The sequence below is a fragment of the Pungitius pungitius genome, chromosome 6 (assembly GCF_949316345.1).
Source record: "Pungitius pungitius chromosome 6, fPunPun2.1, whole genome shotgun sequence".
NCBI lineage: Eukaryota > Metazoa > Chordata > Actinopteri > Perciformes > Gasterosteidae > Pungitius > Pungitius pungitius.
In genome coordinates, this window is record NC_084905.1 from 20,742,424 (window position 1) to 20,761,066 (window position 18,643).

Consider the following 18,643-nt stretch of genomic DNA (forward strand, 5'->3'; position numbering starts at 1 on the left):
GTATGGACCATTTTTGATCTTTAATTTTTTATGGGGGGGGGAGAGGACATTGCATTTTAAGCCATTTCATGGAAAAATTATTTACAAGGAGGAGTCGGTCCTCACAAACATTGACAGCACATTAGTAAAAAACAAAGACAAGAGTTAAGGACTTGAAGTACTTCTGAACCTTGAAAAAACCTGGTGTTCTGATATCCAAACTATCAAGATAAATATATTTATAATATTTATATTATATTTACAGAATACCTTAAATATACAACGTCTCATGTATTCTATAAACAAATATAAATGACTCAGGCACACTTTATCAAACAATCCTGGGAATGGTTGGACCTGGAAAAAAACCTGGAAGCGGCTGAAATGTTACTGACCCCGGGACATTTGGCCCTGGGGGACGGGGGGGGGGGGGCGGGCGTCATAATGTACACAACCATATTTCACATCTGATCTACGGCGCAGTCCTACACATGACCTCTTGACCTCACACTAACCCCCCCACTCCCTCCTGCTCTCAGGCCGAGGTGGGGCGTCCACCTCATTGCTCGCCACTGATCTCCGTGGTAGAAGAGGAACAAGGTGGCAGGGAGCTACGAGGTGGCAGGGAGGAGGTGGCATGGAGCTACAAGGTGGCAGGGAGGAACGAGGTGGCAGGAACGAGGTGGCAGGGAGCTATGAGGTGGCAGGGAGGAACAAGGTGGCAGGGAGCTACGAGGTGGCAGGGAGGAACAAGGTGGCAGGAACGAGGTGGCAGGGAGCTACGAGGTGGCAGGGAGGAACGAGGTGGCAGGAACGAGGTGGCAGGGAGCTATGAGGTGGCAGGGAGGAACAAGGTGGCAGGGAGCTACGAGGTGGCAGGGAGGAACAAGGTGGCAGGAACGAGGTGGCAGGGAGCTACGAGGTGGCAGGGAGGAACGAGGTGGCAGGAACGAGGTGGCAGGGAGCTATGAGGTGGCAGGGAGGAACAAGGTGGCAGGGAGCTACGAGGTGGCAGGGAGCAACGAGGTGGCAGGGAGCTACGAGGTGGCAGGGAGGAACGAGGTGGCAGGGAGGAACGAGGTGGCAGGGAGCTACGAGGTGGCAGGGAGGAACGAGGTGGCAGGGAGCTACGAGGTGGCAGGGAGGAACGAGGTGGCAGGGAGCTACGAGGTGGCAGGGAGGAACAAGGTGGCAGGGAGCTACGAGGTGGCAGGGAGCTACGAGGGGGCAGGGAGGAACGAGGTGGCAGGGAGCTACGAGGTGGCAGGAACGAGGTGGCAGGGAGCTACGAGGTGGCAGGGAGGAACGAGGCGCCTTAAGGACGACGTTCACTTCTTTTTAGACTTGATTCTTTTTTTAAGGTGGATAGTTTATGTTAAAGGTTCAGAGACGACAAATAAGAGCAGCTACGATATCTACAGAGAATATACAGTACAAGTGAAATATACATTTATGATACGGCCAACTAAACGCACACAGAGGGGGGGGGGGGGGCGTGGGGGGTGGTCAGTCTATAAGTCCGACTCGGGCATGTCCGGCATGTCGGCCATCAAGTAGCCGATACCGTAGCGGCCGTTGGGCGCGGTGTCCGCGCCGGCGCCGCTCTGCTTGCGGTAGATGTTGTTGCCGGGCATCGGCGACGGCGCCTCGCTGGGCGACCTGCCGCGGATCAGGCTGGCGTCGTCGTCCTCCGCCCCCCCCGGCCCGGCCGCCTCCTTGATGATGCGCCCCTTCTTGTAGGAGACGGCGGAGCGGCCGCTGGCGCCGTCGTCGATGACGTTGAAGTAGCGCAGGCCGAAGACCACGGGCACGGGCATGACGGCCATCACCACCAGGGAGATGCAGACCACGATGCCCCACGGGGGGAAGGCCAGCGTCTGCTCCTTGGCCTGCGGGGGAGGGGGGCAGAAAACGGCAGGTTGAAACTTTCCTGGTGATGGTTGATAAAACGAAACACCGGTTGGGCAGAGGAGGAAAAACGCTGCAGAGGGTGTGTAAGGAGAGGTGGTCCAGTCATTGTCACGTCATCAGGTGGTTTGAAGGGCTGATATTTTGGAGGCCCTGAAGTTAGGCGCCATCTTTGATCGTGGCCATCGCCGCCTGGACTTTTGGCGACGGGTGAAGGGAGGATACGTTAATCTGGAGGAGTAGTTGCTGTATTGAAGAAGGCTTAACACTACGAGACCATGAACTTCTATGGGACCAGAGGAGTCGCCCCCTGCTGGCCAGTAGAGAGAACACAAGTTTTAAAGTTCCAAACACATTTTACAGATCACCTACAGCGCTGCTCTCACATTCCAGAGTCCGCACTAGGAGTAAAATGTAAAATAAAGACCTGTCAGTGTTTAGTCCAGCTGCAGGTGCACCTTTAATTAGTGGAGTTTTAGCCCCCGTCGGACCCCCACACGCAGGGGACACTTTGTCCCACTTGTCCACCGCTCCAGTTTGCTCTTGATGTGATCAAATACGCCGGTGCATCCTGTTGATTGTACCCCCCCCCCCCCTCCCTCTCTGCTTCGAGCCACCGCCTCGCTTACTTTGATTTCCCCTTTTTCCTGGTTCCGGGTATTTGAAAGGACTCCCGGGGGGGGGACTCACCTCTTCCTGGATCCAGGCGCTGTAGCTGGGCGGCGTCATGGACAGCTGGATGAAGCTGGCGCACAGCAGCACCAGCAGCAGGGTGGGCGTGATGTACTTCCACATGTAGTAGTAGAACCGGTACGGCGTGAAGCCCAGCATGTCCTTCAGGTCTTCAAAGAACCTGGGGGGGACAACAGAGGGACGCGCGGCTCAGAGGAGTTCCCGTGGTTACCGATACCGACGCGTGCCCACAGGAGGCCCGGGTCTCTCACTTGTCGATCCCGTAGACCCAAGCGACCGCCACGTTCTCCAGGACCACCACGATGAGCAGAGGCAGCGTGGCCGAGTAGTCGTCGAACATGGCCACGAAGTAGTTCCCCGAGCGCTGGACGAACACCAGGCCGATGGAGAAGGCCAACACGCAGCATCCCACTGCGGGGGGGGGAGGGGGGGACATTACAATGAGTCGCACCGTCGACGCATCAGAACCCAGGTGGCGCCAGGTGCAGGCCCAGCTCACCTGTGAGGAATTCCTTGCGGACTTTGAAGGTGTCGATGAGCGGAGTGAGGATGCCCTCGATGGTGCCGAACATGCTGCCCAGGCCCAGGTTGACCAGCATGAGGAAGAACATGACGGACCAGAAGGGCGAGGCCGGGAAGTGGGTCATGGCCTCGGTGAAGGCGATGAAGGCCAAGCCTGTGCCTTGGACCGCCTGTTGGGGGGGGGGGGGGGGAGGGAGAAGAAGAGGTTGGATCCTTAACTCAGTTCTCAACTGAGGTTCTTTCCAATATCTCTATAGTAATTATAAGGAAAATCAACACAATAAAATCCCCTCAGCAGTTCAAATCTGTTCCCTTTTCCTGAAAGCTTTTATTGTGAAACATTAGCCGTAAAGCATTGATTTATTTTACTGATCAGATCGGCTTCATCAAACCCTCAAACTATTTATTTTATGCTGTAAGAAGGTACGTTATACTGACCATAAGTTCTTTATTTGAGATTATCATGCCACAATAAATGAATGAATTTTTGTACCTTGTTGAGCTCCTGCTCAATGCTGCAGGGATCCAGCCCCAGCGCCTGGTACTGGTCCTCCTTCACGTCTTTGATGATCTCGATCATCTGATGATAGTCTTCAGCGCTGACTTGGTCGACGTGAGTGAGGTTGATGTGGTGGGGGATCAGGCTTCTTTCAATGTCAGTCCCCAACAACCCCACTATCTTGTTGGTGTTTCTGTCAAAAATCCAAAAGCAACATCTGGGACTTACTGACAGTTCACTGTGGTCCGTCCCTCCCAATGGAGTCTCCATCCTTCTCCTCACGAGGCTAACGTTACGGTTGAGGTCATAGAGTCGCAGATGCTACTCACAGCGTCACGCACTTGTCGATCATGATGTTGGCTTTGAAGCCCAGCACGGCGAACACCACCAGGGTGGCCAGCACGGAGGTGAAGAAATTGATGAAAGACACCAACACGGCATCGAAGTGGCAGTTGTTGTCCCGCTTGTTGTAGCTGGAGAAGGCGATGACGCCGCCGAAGCCGAGGCCCAGGGCGAAGAAGACCTGGGTGGCGGCCTCTCGCCACACCTTGGCCTCCAACATGATCTCCAACTGGAGGGACCACACCAGGCAGATGTGCTTGGTAACATATTCAGTGCTTTGAGGGCAACAATCCATTATCTGGTACATGTAAAAAGATATGTATATATATATATATATATATATATATATATATATATATATATATATATGTATATATATATACATATATATATATATAAAATGGCTTAAATTCATTTAACCGTGACAGCTGCCATCTTGACCTCCCACAGAGGTCTCAAACGCAGCAGAAAGCAGGTCCCTGAACGCACCGTCTGTCGGCCGAGGACACGGAGCAGACTCGGGGGGCTACTTGGCGGGCTTCCTCACATAAAGCCTCAGTGGCTAAGGTTTCCATGGCGACACGCTTCCACAGCCACACGCGCCCATTGGCCAGTTGCTGCCGAGCAGCCGGCCAATCACGCCGCAGTTTTTTTTTTGTTTTTTTTTACGGATTCAGACACCGATTCTTTTAATTCAAAGCGGTGAGTGGATTCAGCTCAGCAGCGGCTGGTTGATGTTACAATATATGTTTATTCTATGTTGGGAATAAGAAAACCTCGCATTTCTACTTGTAAGTAATGTTTGGAGGATAAATCCTAATCTATTAACAAAGCAAACGTGAGGAACTCCAATGCTTTTGAATGAATTCCTGGTCATGTGACACACAAACACAACGTGCGTTACCTTGGGCGTGAACATGTGTCGAATCCCGTCCACGGAGCCCTTCAGGAGCAGAGCGCGGACCAGGAAGCAGATCAACACCACGTAGGGGAACAGGGAGCTGAAGTACATCACCTGTGGGCCAAAGGAAAGCTCCGGTTGGACCTGTGCTCCAATGACGCCACGCCGCAGAGCATTTGAGCGTCTAATAACAGCTCGGGAGCAACGACTGGTTGAAACGCTGATTAGAGGTTGGGGAGACAAGATGTTAAATGCAACCAAGCAGAACACGAGGAAGCGTTATGACGGGTTTCATTTGAAACAAAATGAAAGGAATCTTGGTCTTGAGATGACTGCTGTTCGCTTCCTGTGAGACATGACAGATGTGTTTCTGTAGATAGAGTCATGTGGTGCCTTCTCAATTCCTGTCTCTCTATGCAGCGTTGAAACATAGAAAATATGGTTCCTTTCATTACAGCCGGCGGGATGTTTTTGTTTCTCATTTACGTCGAGTTAAACTTCTCTCTTTTTGACGGTGACAATAAGGCTTCACAAAGGTGTGAGTTTGATTCCTAGACCCTGAGATGAGGTTTGATGCCTGCAGGAACATCGGTGGTTAACTCAAGCTAAAAGTCACATGTGACCATTGGCTTCCTGCTTCAAAGACAAAAAAAAAAAGTATGATGAGTTGACTTGGACAACGGAGCGATCCCATTGGCTCACACTTTTTTGTGAGCGTCGCTGACCTCGTCCAAAAGGATGTGAAGAGCGTCACCTCAAATGACTTTTATTTTGAAAGGGTTTGTGTTGTGTACGGAGAACGTTCTAGAAGAGCCAACTGACTTTCCCATGAGGACTATTTTACATCATTTTAAAGTAGTTACTTTGAACGGTGTGCAGCAACTTTTTAATATTTAAAGACTGAAAGACGAAAGACAATGAATTTCACCACAACCCCCCCCCCTCATAATCCTGTAATGCCTTCCCCCCTCCCGCTTTTTTTTTTTTTTCTTTTTGGCGACACTCTTGACAATCAAGCCAAGCCGAAAGAGCGCGCGTATCACCATGGTAACCAAACATGGCCTGATCCCTTTCACGCCCACCCACGGGCGCGAGGAGGAGGGGGGGGAGGAGGGAGGAGAAGGGGGGGGGGTGCAGATGGCGGTGGGGATGTTCCTCGGAAGAGGCTTGTGTGAACGCGGGTGGGGAGGGAGGCCATTGATATTCTTTTGTGCCGCTCGGCGCCGAATGAACTTGGAGCCCCCCCCCCCCCCCCCCCCTCGCCCCGGGCCCAGGTCTCCTCACCGTCACCCGGGGCCCCCCACCCCACAGAGACGATCATTGTGGTCATCTGTGAGGTTTCTCTGTGGGCAGCCGGGGGGGGGGGGGGTCGATGACATCATCGAGAGCTTTAAAACAAAAGAAACTAAAAAGAAACAACTGTTGACTTTGTGGATTGAAAGTTCAGCGGTGGTTTCCCCAACAGTTGATTTGGAATCAAATCAAATAATTGATTTATAAAAACAAGAATGGAGACAAGCTGGCGTTTATTAGATTAAATATTTTCTTTAGCTCGGCTAAATGTTCCACTTTAGCCTTCGTGTCTAAATGATGAGGCAAAAGAAGCTTAAAAAGGTCCCAAAACGAGCTCGGTGTTAATTCTGCGCGTTTTCTGGCGCCGCCACAAAGACTCGTTTCAGCGCGTTAGGTTGATTGAAGTCCCGTGAGACGCCACTTATTCCGTGGACCAAACAAAACCGAAACATACTGTATTCATTCTGACATTTGGCCCTGGAGGATAAGACCAAAATCAAACGACTCCGAGCTCATTCCTGCCAGATTAAAAAGTGCGGCCCTTCCTCCAATTAGCCAGAGCTCGGCTGTGACCTCGGACGCCCCCCCCCCCCCCCCCCACCCCCCCCGGCTAATGCTCGCCATGTGATGTGGGAAAGTGGCAGAGATCACCTGTGAAGGAAGAAGAGGAGCTGGTCCTCTCATCAAAGCCCAAAGCAGGAGACGCGAGCCCCGACTCCCCCCCCCTCACCTTCCCAGAAGACTGGATCCCCTTGATCATGGCGAGGCAGACCATGGACCAGGCGATCAGCAGGCACACCGTCATCTTCCAGTTGAGCCCCCCGCCCTCGGAGATGCTGTCGGAGATGTTCAGGGCCTCGCGGTACCAGTAGTAGGTGGTGGCCGAGCTCCTCTCGCACTCCGGCTCCCGGTCTGCAAAGAAGTCAAGAAGAAGAAAAGGTTCGACGGAGGGAGCAGGTGTGGTCCAGGTGTGGTCCAGGTGTGGTCCAGGTGTGGTCCAGGTGCGGTCCAGGTGTGGTCCAGGTGTGTCTTACATGTGCTGGTCTTGTTCTTGACGAGAGGACACTCGTCCCACGGAAGAGGCTGCTGGAAGGACTGGGAGAAGTAGAAGAGGCTCCAGCCGATGATGACGTTGTAGTAGAGCGCCACGAAGAAGCACACCTGGGGGGGAGGGGGGGGGGAGAGGCCAGGTCACACAGACGCCCCCAGCACAGCGCATCTAACCAATGGAGCCAGTAGCTCCTTTTTATAGTTTTTTTTTTCTGAGAAGAAGACATTCAAGACAGTTTCTTGCTTCCCCTTTTGCCTCGTTTAGACGTCCTCGAGTGACTTCCACGTCGACGTCGGTTATATTTGAAGAAGAAGAACTAAACGTTCTGCAAACCTCGTCTATTTGACCTTTAACCTTTTGCTCGCCGCGATTTCTCATTTTTCTGCAATAATCCCAAACTTCTGAATTTTTTTTATTTTTTTTAAAACGACTCACCATGCAGCTGGCGAAGCCGATGCCCCCCAGGCGGGGGCTGATGTAGTTCCACACGCCGATGCTGCCGCGGCGGATCCGCTGCCCCACGGCCAGCTCCAGGAAGAAGAGCGGGATGCCGATCAGGATCAGCAGGATGAGGTAAGGCACCAGGTACGCACCTGCCGGGCAGAGACCAGGTTCCTCTCACACACATCCGTGCAAACACCAGGAGGCTCTGACACAGGTGTGTGTGTGCGTGTGTGTGTGTGTGTGTGCGTGTGTCAGGTTGTAAGACTCAGAAACCATTGCATCATTTCCAGGCTGCGTGGCCATTGCTGGGAACCCCCCCCCCCCCCCCCCCCCACTTCAAATCAAACTTTTTTGAAGTCAAAAGACCAGTGATCATCTGAAGAAACCCCCCCCCCCCCCCCCCCCACACACACACACACAAACTAAAGTTTACTGCGATTCACGATGAAGGCGTCAGAACTTCCGGTGTATTGTCTTTACGATTAGTTTCATCCATGTTTATTGTTCCGTGTGGCGGGGGCCGTTCGTTCACATCCTCCAACGAGTTCCACCCCCAGCTCTGGCCTGGGGGGGGGGGGGGGGGGGGGGGTTGTTTGTTTGTACTGTACAGTATGCGAGCTGGTTTCTAATATTAAAACGTCTAACTGTGGTTCATCGTTCACTCTCAGGGAGAGACTTCATTCACCCCCCCCCCCCCCCCCCCCCCCCCCCTCCCCCCGCTGGTGCCCATTGTCTCACAGCTGGTTCGTCCTGTTATTATTTCCAGGCAGGAGGGGCGTGGTGGACACGTCAGGTATGAGCAACACGCCCAGAACACAAAGAACACTAGTGACATGAGTGTTGGATGATACAGTACACGCTAAAGGAATGACACGTCAGTTCACACACACACACACACACGCACACGCACACACACACACACGCACACACACGCGCACACACACGCACACACACGCCACATTTTAATCTGATTACAAAGCAACACAGCAGGGTGACCACAGCTGTTTAAAACTGACCCGACAACACACAGACACACACACACACAGACACACACACACACACACACTTTTATTTAATACTGAGATTAGAAGCCTGTTATTGAGCTTTTCTCTTTGAGCTTCTTGGACACGACGCGTAACGAGTAAAGAAAGACACACTTTTACAGGCTGGAAGGTGACAATGTTCACATTTGAGAAAACACACAGTCAAGCTTCTCTTCTATCCTCAATAAATAATAATACTATTGTTGTCCAGCCCTAATAATAGTATGAGGGGATATAAACCTTTCCTCCATTGATCCCCATTGTGGTGTCTTTTTGTGGACTTTACCTTGTGTTATTTTTTTTTTACAACAGGAATCTTCCCAGATGTCCACGGACACACTAAACAATGACCGGCTACACAACAAATAACCCACAGCCAGATGATATTGTGTCTGGACAACGGCTTCATTTAATCAGCTTTGTTGAGCCATTCAGTGGCTTTGTGTAATCTCCAGGTGGGAGATGCAACACCTTCTCTCTCTCACACACACACACACACACACTCTCTAGAGCATTGGACCTGCAGCAAGTCCTCATCCTGAACCTCTACAAGAGAGAGTCAAGCAGTGCATTGTGGGAAAAGTGGAGTTTGAATGCTGTTTTCATTAGACTGACAGCACAGTTATAAGTCATATATACAGTATACTGTATATGTATGTATATACACAGAGTGACTCTCATGTTGAGCCTGAAGGTCATCGAGCAGTCTGGTTTTGACGGACGAGTGCAGAACCAGAGGGGGGGGGGGGGGCGGGGCTTCTCCCCCAGAGATGACCACTCTGCTCTTAGGACGAGCATCGAGGAGCCTTCACAGCATCACACAGTTGAAGCTGGGTGACGCTCTCAGACGTTTTTGCAGGAGACCTCAATCTCAACCACATTTACTTTTACATCGGACCCAGCCATGAATAACAAAAGCTACCCCAGCAGTGGGTGAAGGGGGGGGGGAAGAGAAAGACCACACCTTTGGTACCACGGAGCACGTGATTTACCATGAAACCTGTGACGCAGACACGAGGCCACAGACTCACATCCATAATTGATTTGATCTGTGGAAATTAGAGGAGAGCTCTAAAGTCAACTTGTTCGCTCTGTTTCGAGTGTTGTGTTGTGTGCTATTATTACATGTTGTGCTAAGTCTGACATCCTGTCTGCATATAGGCACGTTATATTTATTATATGTCATTTAGCTGGTTTCAGGGTGCACTCACTTTAGCGTTTTACCTCCCAACCAACCAGTTAACTTAGTTAAACCTTTGCTATTTCAGTTCACAGGCCATTAAACCGGGAAAATAAGACCTGCGTTGTCATAACAACGACCATCCGTTAACTCAGAAGGTTCTCAACCTCTTTTTTGCTCACCCCCAACGAGTTCACACTTCTATAGTCTCTGTGATGTAAAAGTGTGTAACATGTGTATTAAAGACAATCTATAGTTATAGATTGTTAGTCTTCAAGTTCAATATGTTTACCTACTTCAAACGGGATGCTGTGGTGATGCTTTTAGTGATTTATTCGTGTGACTCACCCCCTCCGTTCTTCTGGCACAGGTAGGGGAACCTCCAGACGTTGCCCAGCCCCACGGAGAAGCCCACCTGGGCCAGGATGTACTGCAGCTTGCTGTTCCAGGCCGGGCGCTCCTCCTCCTCCTCATCCTCCTCCTCCTCGCCGCCCGAGCCCCCCTCCTCCACGTCGCACTCCTTCCCGACGCCGCCATGGCCGCCGACGATCAGCGAGCTCTTCTTGAAGGAGTCGTCGCAGGCGTCCTCGTTGGAGAGCAGGTCCCTGACGGACTCCGTGACATCGTCGTCAAGCTCTCTCTTGACGGCCTTGCCGTTTTTGGGCATTTGATAAAGCGAACCGAGGGGCCGACGGGTGGAACCTCTTTTCTAGTTGGCTGGAAGTGGGCTCACGGAGGAGGAAGAGGAGGAGGAGGAGGAGGAGGAGGAGGCACTTTTTGAACTTTGACTGGGGGGGGGGGGGGGGTTGGAGGGTTGAGTGGGCACAGGATGCGGCTTATTTCGTCATTGTCACCAAACGTCTGCAGGGCAGAAGGAGAAATACGTGATTATTGTGCAGATTCAAAGGGTCACGGGTTTGTTTCAAAGTGTGAAGCTAAAAAAAAAAAAAAAAAACTTCAACGATTGGAAAAGAACATCTTTTATCTGAAGAAACCGCTTACAAAGAGAATTATTGTTTCATGCCAGTTATTCCTCACATGGAAATCACATGACTGATGATGGGGCTAAAACAAATGAATAATAATTTTATCAGGAGGCGTTGTTCTGAGAGAAGAAGCAGGTGAACAAAAGGACAGCGGACCTGGTTGGGACGGAGCCGATCGCATTCTCAGCCTCCTGAATGATTGAAGGGAGGAATCCATCCGACGCTGCGCGGGACGGGGGGGGGGGAAGCCCTCACGTGCGCCTCACGCACTACTACACCAGCGCCCCAAAATACAGACGCGGGGGGCACGCGCCCGAGCGAACAAAGCGGCGGATTTTAAATACATACAATAGATCCGACATAAGAGGCTGGAAGGCGGGTTGCGGTGCGGTGCGCCACGTCTCTCCCCCCCCCCCCCCCCCCCCCCACGACACATCTTCATAAGAAACACCCCCGATGTGGGCTCTTCCGATGCCACCATGTTGCAGAAACAGGCTGCACGGGGGCACCTTTCACCAAGCAGATTAAATGATTAATAGATTTCAGATTAGCCCGGTGCCCATGAAGCGATGCTGCTGCCTTTATTCCTCTTTAGTAACCCGGGGAATCGTTGCATGCGAATGCGGAGATGATGTCAAAAAGCAAATAATATAGATTTGTATTTGCCCCCCCCCCCGCCTCCCCTTGTCTCTTTCTTTCTGTGTGCACATGACTCCGGGATGACGAGGCCTGGAAATACACGGGGAGATAATACTAACACTAATGATACGATAATAAACAATAACAAACAATGGCGCTGCTGCCATGTGGCTTCTACTGGCACCATTTGTACCCATTTGGTTCATTTGGTTATTGATGCTCTCTTCCGCCCGCATGTCTCTGCATGACATCCGTAAGAAGTGTTTCATCATTCACAGCCTCATTCTGCGCACTGGTGCCTCACCCAGCCTCCCCCCCCTCCCTCCCTCCCACACACACACACACACACACACACACACACACACACACACACACACACACACACACACACACAGACACACACACACACACACACACACACGCGCGCGCACACACAGCGTGCCTTTTAATCATACACCCATTAAATCCCACCGAGGGTGTCTACTCACCAGTGCGGGAAGAGCTGTGGTCCTTCAGTGGAACGACGCGTCTCAAGGAATGAAGTTATGAGAGCACATGCACGGGGCCGTCATTATCACTCGCGTGGACGTGGACGTGGACGTGGAGCCGATGTGCCGCTGTGCGCTGTCAGCCTCCGGTGTGTGCATCGACCTGCTCTGATGCCAGCTTCACGCAGTGCTAAGAAGAGGAGGAGGAGGAGGAGAGGGGGAGGGGCGGGGGAAGAGAGGAGGAGAGGGGGAGGGGCGGGGGAAGAGAGGAGGTGGGGGCTGGGGGGGGGGGGGAGGTCCGCCTTCGGCGCGCCCATCGCGGGTCATTTATACTCGCGTTTTCTCCGTGGCGTGTATCCCTTAAATGCACGATACGCGCGAGTCTCACACGACGACATATAGTACACGAGGTGGCTTCATTAGAATTGATGTAGAATTGATGTCTGGAGGTTCCGCCCCCCCCCCCTCGCTCCACTTGGTACGGTCCACTACTACACGGAAAGGGGGCGGGCTCAGGGAGGGCTCGCAATGTGCCTCTGTTTATAAACGCTCGTTTACCCCAACTGGATAATTATACACGTTTTCCCTGATTTTATGTTGTTAATGCGCTTTTCAGATGGTTATCCTGTGTTTATATTTTGCATTTAGGGGTTTTGTGACATAACCAGTGAAAGTCAACCCCACGCGCTCCCTGTGAAGCTTTCGCGATAAATAAAAAAAAGATAAATTTGCATATTTTCCAGACGAAACACAAAAAGGAGACATATTCAAGTATATGTAGTACTGACTGTTTGGTTTTCTATACGAACAGCAACGTCATAATCAATGCAGTCAGTGAACGTGATACAAACAAAACATACTGTGTTTTATTTAGAAATGAATTGTTCGTTAAAATGCAACCTGCGCCTTTTCGTACAAAGACAAGCACGTGCTCTCTCGACCAATACAGGAAGTACATAATATAAACTAACTCACTACATAATTAACGGATGAAACTAAACTTGTGGATTCGTAATAACGGAGATTAAACTAAGAACAGCACTCAAGGGGAAAATAAATCATTTTGGACCTAGTCAGGTTTATCTTTATATTTATAATAAGTTCAGTATTCCGACTGGTGTCATTAAACTATAAAATAAATATATAACAGTATGACATTTTTTTTTTTAAGTTTCCCGATCGGAGACAAAACCACATTATAGAAGGGTAAGAGTTTTATTTTCATATTTTAGGTAATTTTTTTTTAACTTAGTCACATCTTGCATTTTTCTGAAGGAAATAATTTTTTGTGTTATCTTGCAACAGCTCTCTGTTTGATTTAAAACAAAGGTGCAACTGGGTTTATGGAGGGAACTGAGTGTCCTCCTCCTCCTCCTCCTCCTCCTCCTCCTCATCACATCACATCAGGGTCACACCTGCTTCACAAAACCCTCACTTTCTGTGCACACATGCAGGACTTGGTGCTGTTGTTCCGTCTCCTAGTCAAGATTTAAGAACAAAAAATCCTGCTGATCTGCCTCATATTTCCATATTTTTATATTACACTGTTTGTCTACTATTTGTAAAACGTGTTCAGGTTGAGATCCCAAACGATATGCATCATGCGGCAAAACCACTAATATAAAGAAAAAGGGCAATAAATGAATGTTACCATGCCGTTACTGAGATGGAAAGAAAGATTCGCAAAGGTACTTTTGATTGATTGCATTCCATCATATTTTTGTATAAATCACAAAATCTATAGTGTGTGTCGGTGCTTCAGGTGCATGGACATCCCCCCCCCCCCAGCAGGTCGTACTGTGTGTGAGAGCCAGTGTGCAGCTGACGCTCACCTAAATCCCATCACTTCCAGTTCACAGCCTTCATCTCCTGGAGGATGAGGAGCGTCGTGTGGTGTGTCAGCCGCTCTTCCTCCTCCTCCTCCTCCTCCTCAGGCCCATTGACCCCTGCTAGAATCCTCCATACAGTCCTACCAGACCCTTTAGTGTGAGAGAAAAGGGACTAAGGCCAGATCGAATGATAAGGGGACCTCATCCCCACTGGTCTGTGCACTGCCTCAAGTTGCTTTTTTAAAACAGTGAATCTTGCTGAAGTATTTATTGATACGTTCCAAACAAGGCTGCTTTGTTTTGTTCCGTCCCCACGGCAACGGTTGTCTTCATCAATGTTGTCTTTAATGAACGGGTCTCTTGTTGTTTTATGAAGGACGCACAGTCAACAAGCATGCATTATGTCGTGTGTGTGTGTGTGTGTGTGTTTGTTTCTTTGTGGGTAAGGAGATGACGGTCCAGGAATCAGCAGCTTTAAAAGACATCTGTGATGTCACTGGCCGGGGGGGAAGAATGCGGCCTTCTTCCCGGCTGGTTTGCTCCCCTCATGAGACGGACGGCGTGCCGCGATGAAGGCTGACGGAACGCTTGTGTTCATATTGTCATGTCCACTGTTCATTCATGCACTCGTGTCCACAACCTCGATTGACCCTGATCTCGATTGATGTCATCAAGTGTAGACGGGGCAAAAGGGAAGGAAGAACATACGTGATATTAATGATGAAACTAAACTAACATAGCAGCAAAGCGTGCTGCACATCTGCACTTATGTTGTAGCATTCGTTATAACCCGATGTGCGATGCCAAACGTTAGCAGAGGACGCAGCGTGCGAGTGGTTGACCTGGACCGCTGCTGTTTTGATTTTGCGATGGTAAACACGGCGCCGGTCACAGATGGCGGCTCACCTCGGCCAGCTGTTGAATACTTGATGAGCCAAAGCTGAGTTTGGTAACGCGAGCCGAGCCCTGCTGGACCTCTGATGGAAAGTTAGTGTCGCAACAGCCAACAGGAATCACCCAGAGACAGCATGAAGACGCCATCATGTTGTTTGGTCTTTTTTGATCTCGTTCTGTCCACTAGAAGGGACCCTACAAGACACTTTATCTCGTTCTGTCCACTAGAAGGGACCCTACAAGACACTTTATCTCGTTCTGTCCACTAGAAGGGACCCTACAAGACACTTTATCTCGTTCTGTCCACTAGAAGGGACCCTACAAGACACTTTATCTCGTTCTGTCCACTAGAAGGGACCCTACAAGACACTTTATCTCGTTCTGTCCACTAGAAGGGACCCTACAAGACACTTTATCTCGTTCTGTCCACTAGAAGGGACCCTACAAGACACTTTATCTCATTGTGTCCACTAGAAGGGACCCTATAAGACACTTTATCTCATTGTGTCCACTAGAAGGGACCCTACAAGACACTTTATCTCATTGTGTCCACTAGAAGGGACCCTACAAGACACTTTATCTCATTGTGTCCACTAGAAGGGACCCTACAAGACACTTTATCTCGTTCTGTCCACTAGAAGGGACCCTACAAGACACTTTATCTCGTTCTGTCCACTAGAAGGGACCCTATAAGACACTTTATCTCATTGTGTCCACTAGAAGGGACCCTACAAGACACTTTATCTCGTTCCGTCCACTAGAAGGGACCCTACAAGACACTTTATCTCATTGTGTCCACTAGAAGGGACCCTATAAGACACTTTATCTCGTTCTGTCCACTAGAAGGGACCCTACAAGACACTTTATCTCATTGTGTCCACTAGAAGGGACCCTACAAGACACTTTATCTCGTTCCGTCCAATAGAAGGGACCCTATAAGACACTTTATCTCATTGTGTCCACTAGAAGGGACCCTATAAGACACTTTATCTCGTTCTGTCCACTAGAAGGGACCCTATAAGACACTTTATCTCGTTCTGTCCACTAGAAGGGACCCTACAAGACACTTTATCTCGTTCTGTCCACTAGAAGGGACCCTATAAGACACTTTATCTCGTTCTGTCCACTAGAAGGGACCCTACAAGACACTTTATCTCGTTCTGTCCACTAGAAGGGACCCTACAAGACACTTTATCTCATTGTGTCCACTAGAAGGGACCCTACAAGACACTTTATCTCATTGTGTCCACTAGAAGGGACCCTATAAGACACTTTATCTCGTTCTGTCCACTAGAAGGGACCCTACAAGACACTTTATCTCATTGTGTCCACTAGAAGGGACCCTACAAGACACTTTATCTCGTTCCGTCCACTAGAAGGGACCCTACAAGACACTTTATCTCATTGTGTCCACTAGAAGGGACCTTATAAGACACTTTATCTCGTTCTGTCCACTAGAAGGGACCCTACAAGACACTTTATCTCATTGTGTCCACTAGAAGGGACCCTACAAGACACTTTATCTCGTTCCGTCCACTAGAAGGGACCCTATAAGACACTTTATCTCATTGTGTCCACTAGAAGGGACCCTATAAGACACTTTATCTCGTTCTGTCCACTAGAAGGGACCCTATAAGACACTTTATCTCGTTCTGTCCACTAGAAGGGACCCTACAAGACACTTTATCTCGTTCTGTCCACTAGAAGGGACCCTATAAGACACTTTATCTCGTTCTGTCCACTAGAAGGGACTTTATCTCGTTCTGTCCACTAGAAGGGACCCTACAAGACACTTTATCTCGTTCTGTCCACTAGAAGGGACCCTACAAGACACGCTATTATATTTCATCAACCTTGGAGCATCTAAGGGGGGGTTGTGTTCCTTAGGGACATGGGGGAGGGGGGGAGGACTCAAGCGGGCAGGTTCCTCCACATCATTTTATTGTCAAACTAAGTTAACAACTCTCACACTCTCTCTACATCAAAAGTGATGGAGAGGTGCTTTTGAAGTGACATTTGGAAGTAAAGAAGTGGCAGTAAAGCCAAAGCATCCCAGACGTTATTTACTCCCACATTTACAGGCAACATCCGGCATCTGTTATCCAACCCTATGATGTAAGTATATTTAGATGAACTATTTATAACATCAGAAACTCTTACACTCACAGACCTTGAATGTGCGCTATTGTCTTGAAAAGATCCCATTTCACCCACGGGAAGCAACATGCATTTCATGCGCTGTCTGGTGGCTGCTTTGGGAAACAAAAGGCCTGCGTGATAGAAAAGGGGCTCAAACACGCTCTGATAAAACAAAAGAAAACAGCCGGCGCTGACGTCCACCCTGACAGCCTTGATGCCCTTCTTGTGTTTTCTTTGAGGCCATGAGAAGTGCTGATGGGCCAAACGATATCGGCCCCCCGCATGTTGTGTCTCGTCGGAGTCAAAGCGTCCCGTTTCAAAAGAAAAAGATAACTCTGGGTGACTCGAGGATGGGTTTCCTCTCTCCCGGGGGGGATTTGTTTGGTTCGTTGGCCTTCGTTGCCCGATATCTGTCCCTTTTTAACAGGATGTTGAGGGAGCTGACCACAGGTCGGTCCCACGCCGTGGGAGCCGCACCTTCCATGCGCGTTGTGCGGTTTTGCCGAGCGATGACGGTGACACAACCTGCCTGGTGATGAGCCAACGTCGGTGCCCCCCCCCCGGCTCAGGAAGCACTGCTGCTTGTTGCTCTACTCGCTACCAGGGGTTGCAAAACCCTTTGGAACTTCCTTCTCAAACAAGTGACTCACTTGACAATTCTAAGCAATGCCACGTTGTTCTTCGCGACAGAAATTTTTTGTAATTTGCAAATGAGCTCCGACATTTTAAAGATGAATTATTTAGACAATATTTTGATGAGAGAACTTGGGGAAATAAACGCTTTGAGTTGGAAAGCCTGACAGCCAATCGCACCAAATGTTCCTCCAGGTCGTGACGCCAACGTCGGAGATTTATAAGGTGCACACAGGTGAGACCCTGATACACAGTAATATTAGAAGTTATGGCTCTGCCTTGTGACCTGTGCATTGATTTCTATACTTATTAGAATGGCTGCACTGTTCCAAGAGTCAGTAGAGTTCCTTGGCCTTTACAAAGACCTCTTACAACATACCTCACATTACCACATACTACAAAAAGTGAGCACAGCTTCTGAAAGAAGCTCCATCACTGAATTAAATGACAAAGTGTTGTTATCTATTAGCTGTTCCATAACAACAAAGACTCAAGCTAACGTTGTGTGTTTTGTCGAACTGTGTTTCGCCCTCATTCACCTGCCACATGAACTCCTGTTTGCAGGGTCATTGAATGTTTTGCATGCACGTCAGCTCATGAGCACATTCAACAAAAACCAGAGTGCAGTACAATGAAACAACAACAGGATGTACAATAATAATAACAACACCGAGCACGCCTTTCGCCTGGTTCGAGTTTCTGGATTCATTATGTGACGTTTCTCTTGTCGCTTGGGCCGATTCACAGCAGTCACACCGAGGAGGAGATAATCTCCTTCAGGAGGTCGTTGAGGATGAACCGGTTGAACTTGGAGACAGCGTTTTGCAAGCAGAGCCTGCAAGACGAAGGTTGGCGGTGCAGTGCGAGCTAAGATTTGATTTGACAGGAGATAAGCACAATAATGCAACATAAAAGAGATTAGGCTTACAGCAGCATTCGTGCAGGATTAGCTGGCTTGAATATTTCCCCCTCAGCATGCGCCTAATATGTTTGAACTACCATCAGGTCCACATACAAGGGGCCGTACTCTCAGTGGCCTTTAATCTGGCTCAGCTCATTGAGAAGAATCCTCCATTTGCCAGCTTGGGTTCATGGAGGATCTTATTACTGGAAGGTCTGGAGTACAGCTACATTTAACAGCACAAAAGCATCATTTTGTAATTATTTTCATGCATTGTTA

At 49.6% G+C, this 18,643-nt stretch overlaps 1 protein-coding gene across 1 annotated transcript; it reads right to left on the bottom strand.

Moving 5' to 3' along the window:
* Window positions 1-5: 5 nt before the first annotated feature.
* Window positions 6-12,160, bottom strand: slc6a15 (solute carrier family 6 member 15). The gene is made up of 12 exons (XM_037450696.2): window positions 11,969-12,160; window positions 10,204-10,716; window positions 7,624-7,781; window positions 7,172-7,298; window positions 6,868-7,049; window positions 4,848-4,958; window positions 3,931-4,172; window positions 3,596-3,794; window positions 3,080-3,272; window positions 2,832-2,991; window positions 2,578-2,740; window positions 6-1,868 (listed from the first exon to the last, which is right to left on the bottom strand). Exons 2-12 carry the CDS (start codon window positions 10,520-10,522, stop codon window positions 1,491-1,493), a joined length of 2,232 nt encoding a protein of 743 aa, XP_037306593.2. The 5' UTR covers window positions 10,523-10,716; window positions 11,969-12,160; the 3' UTR covers window positions 6-1,490.
* Between the last annotated feature and the right edge of the window lie 6,483 nt (window positions 12,161-18,643).

Excerpts from the sequence above, each read along its gene's own strand:
- slc6a15 (XM_037450696.2), bottom strand. The coding sequence starts at position 10,522 with ATGCCCAAAAACGGCAAGGCCGTCAAGAGAGAGCTTGACGACGATGTC. Across the intron at positions 3,795-3,930 it reads ATCGACAAGTGCGTGACGCT|AAACACCAACAAGATAGTGG; the intron begins GTGAGTAGCATC and ends GATTTTTGACAG. Across the intron at positions 2,741-2,831 it reads TGGGTCTACGGGATCGACAA|GTTCTTTGAAGACCTGAAGG; the intron begins GTGAGAGACCCG and ends TGTCCCCCCCAG.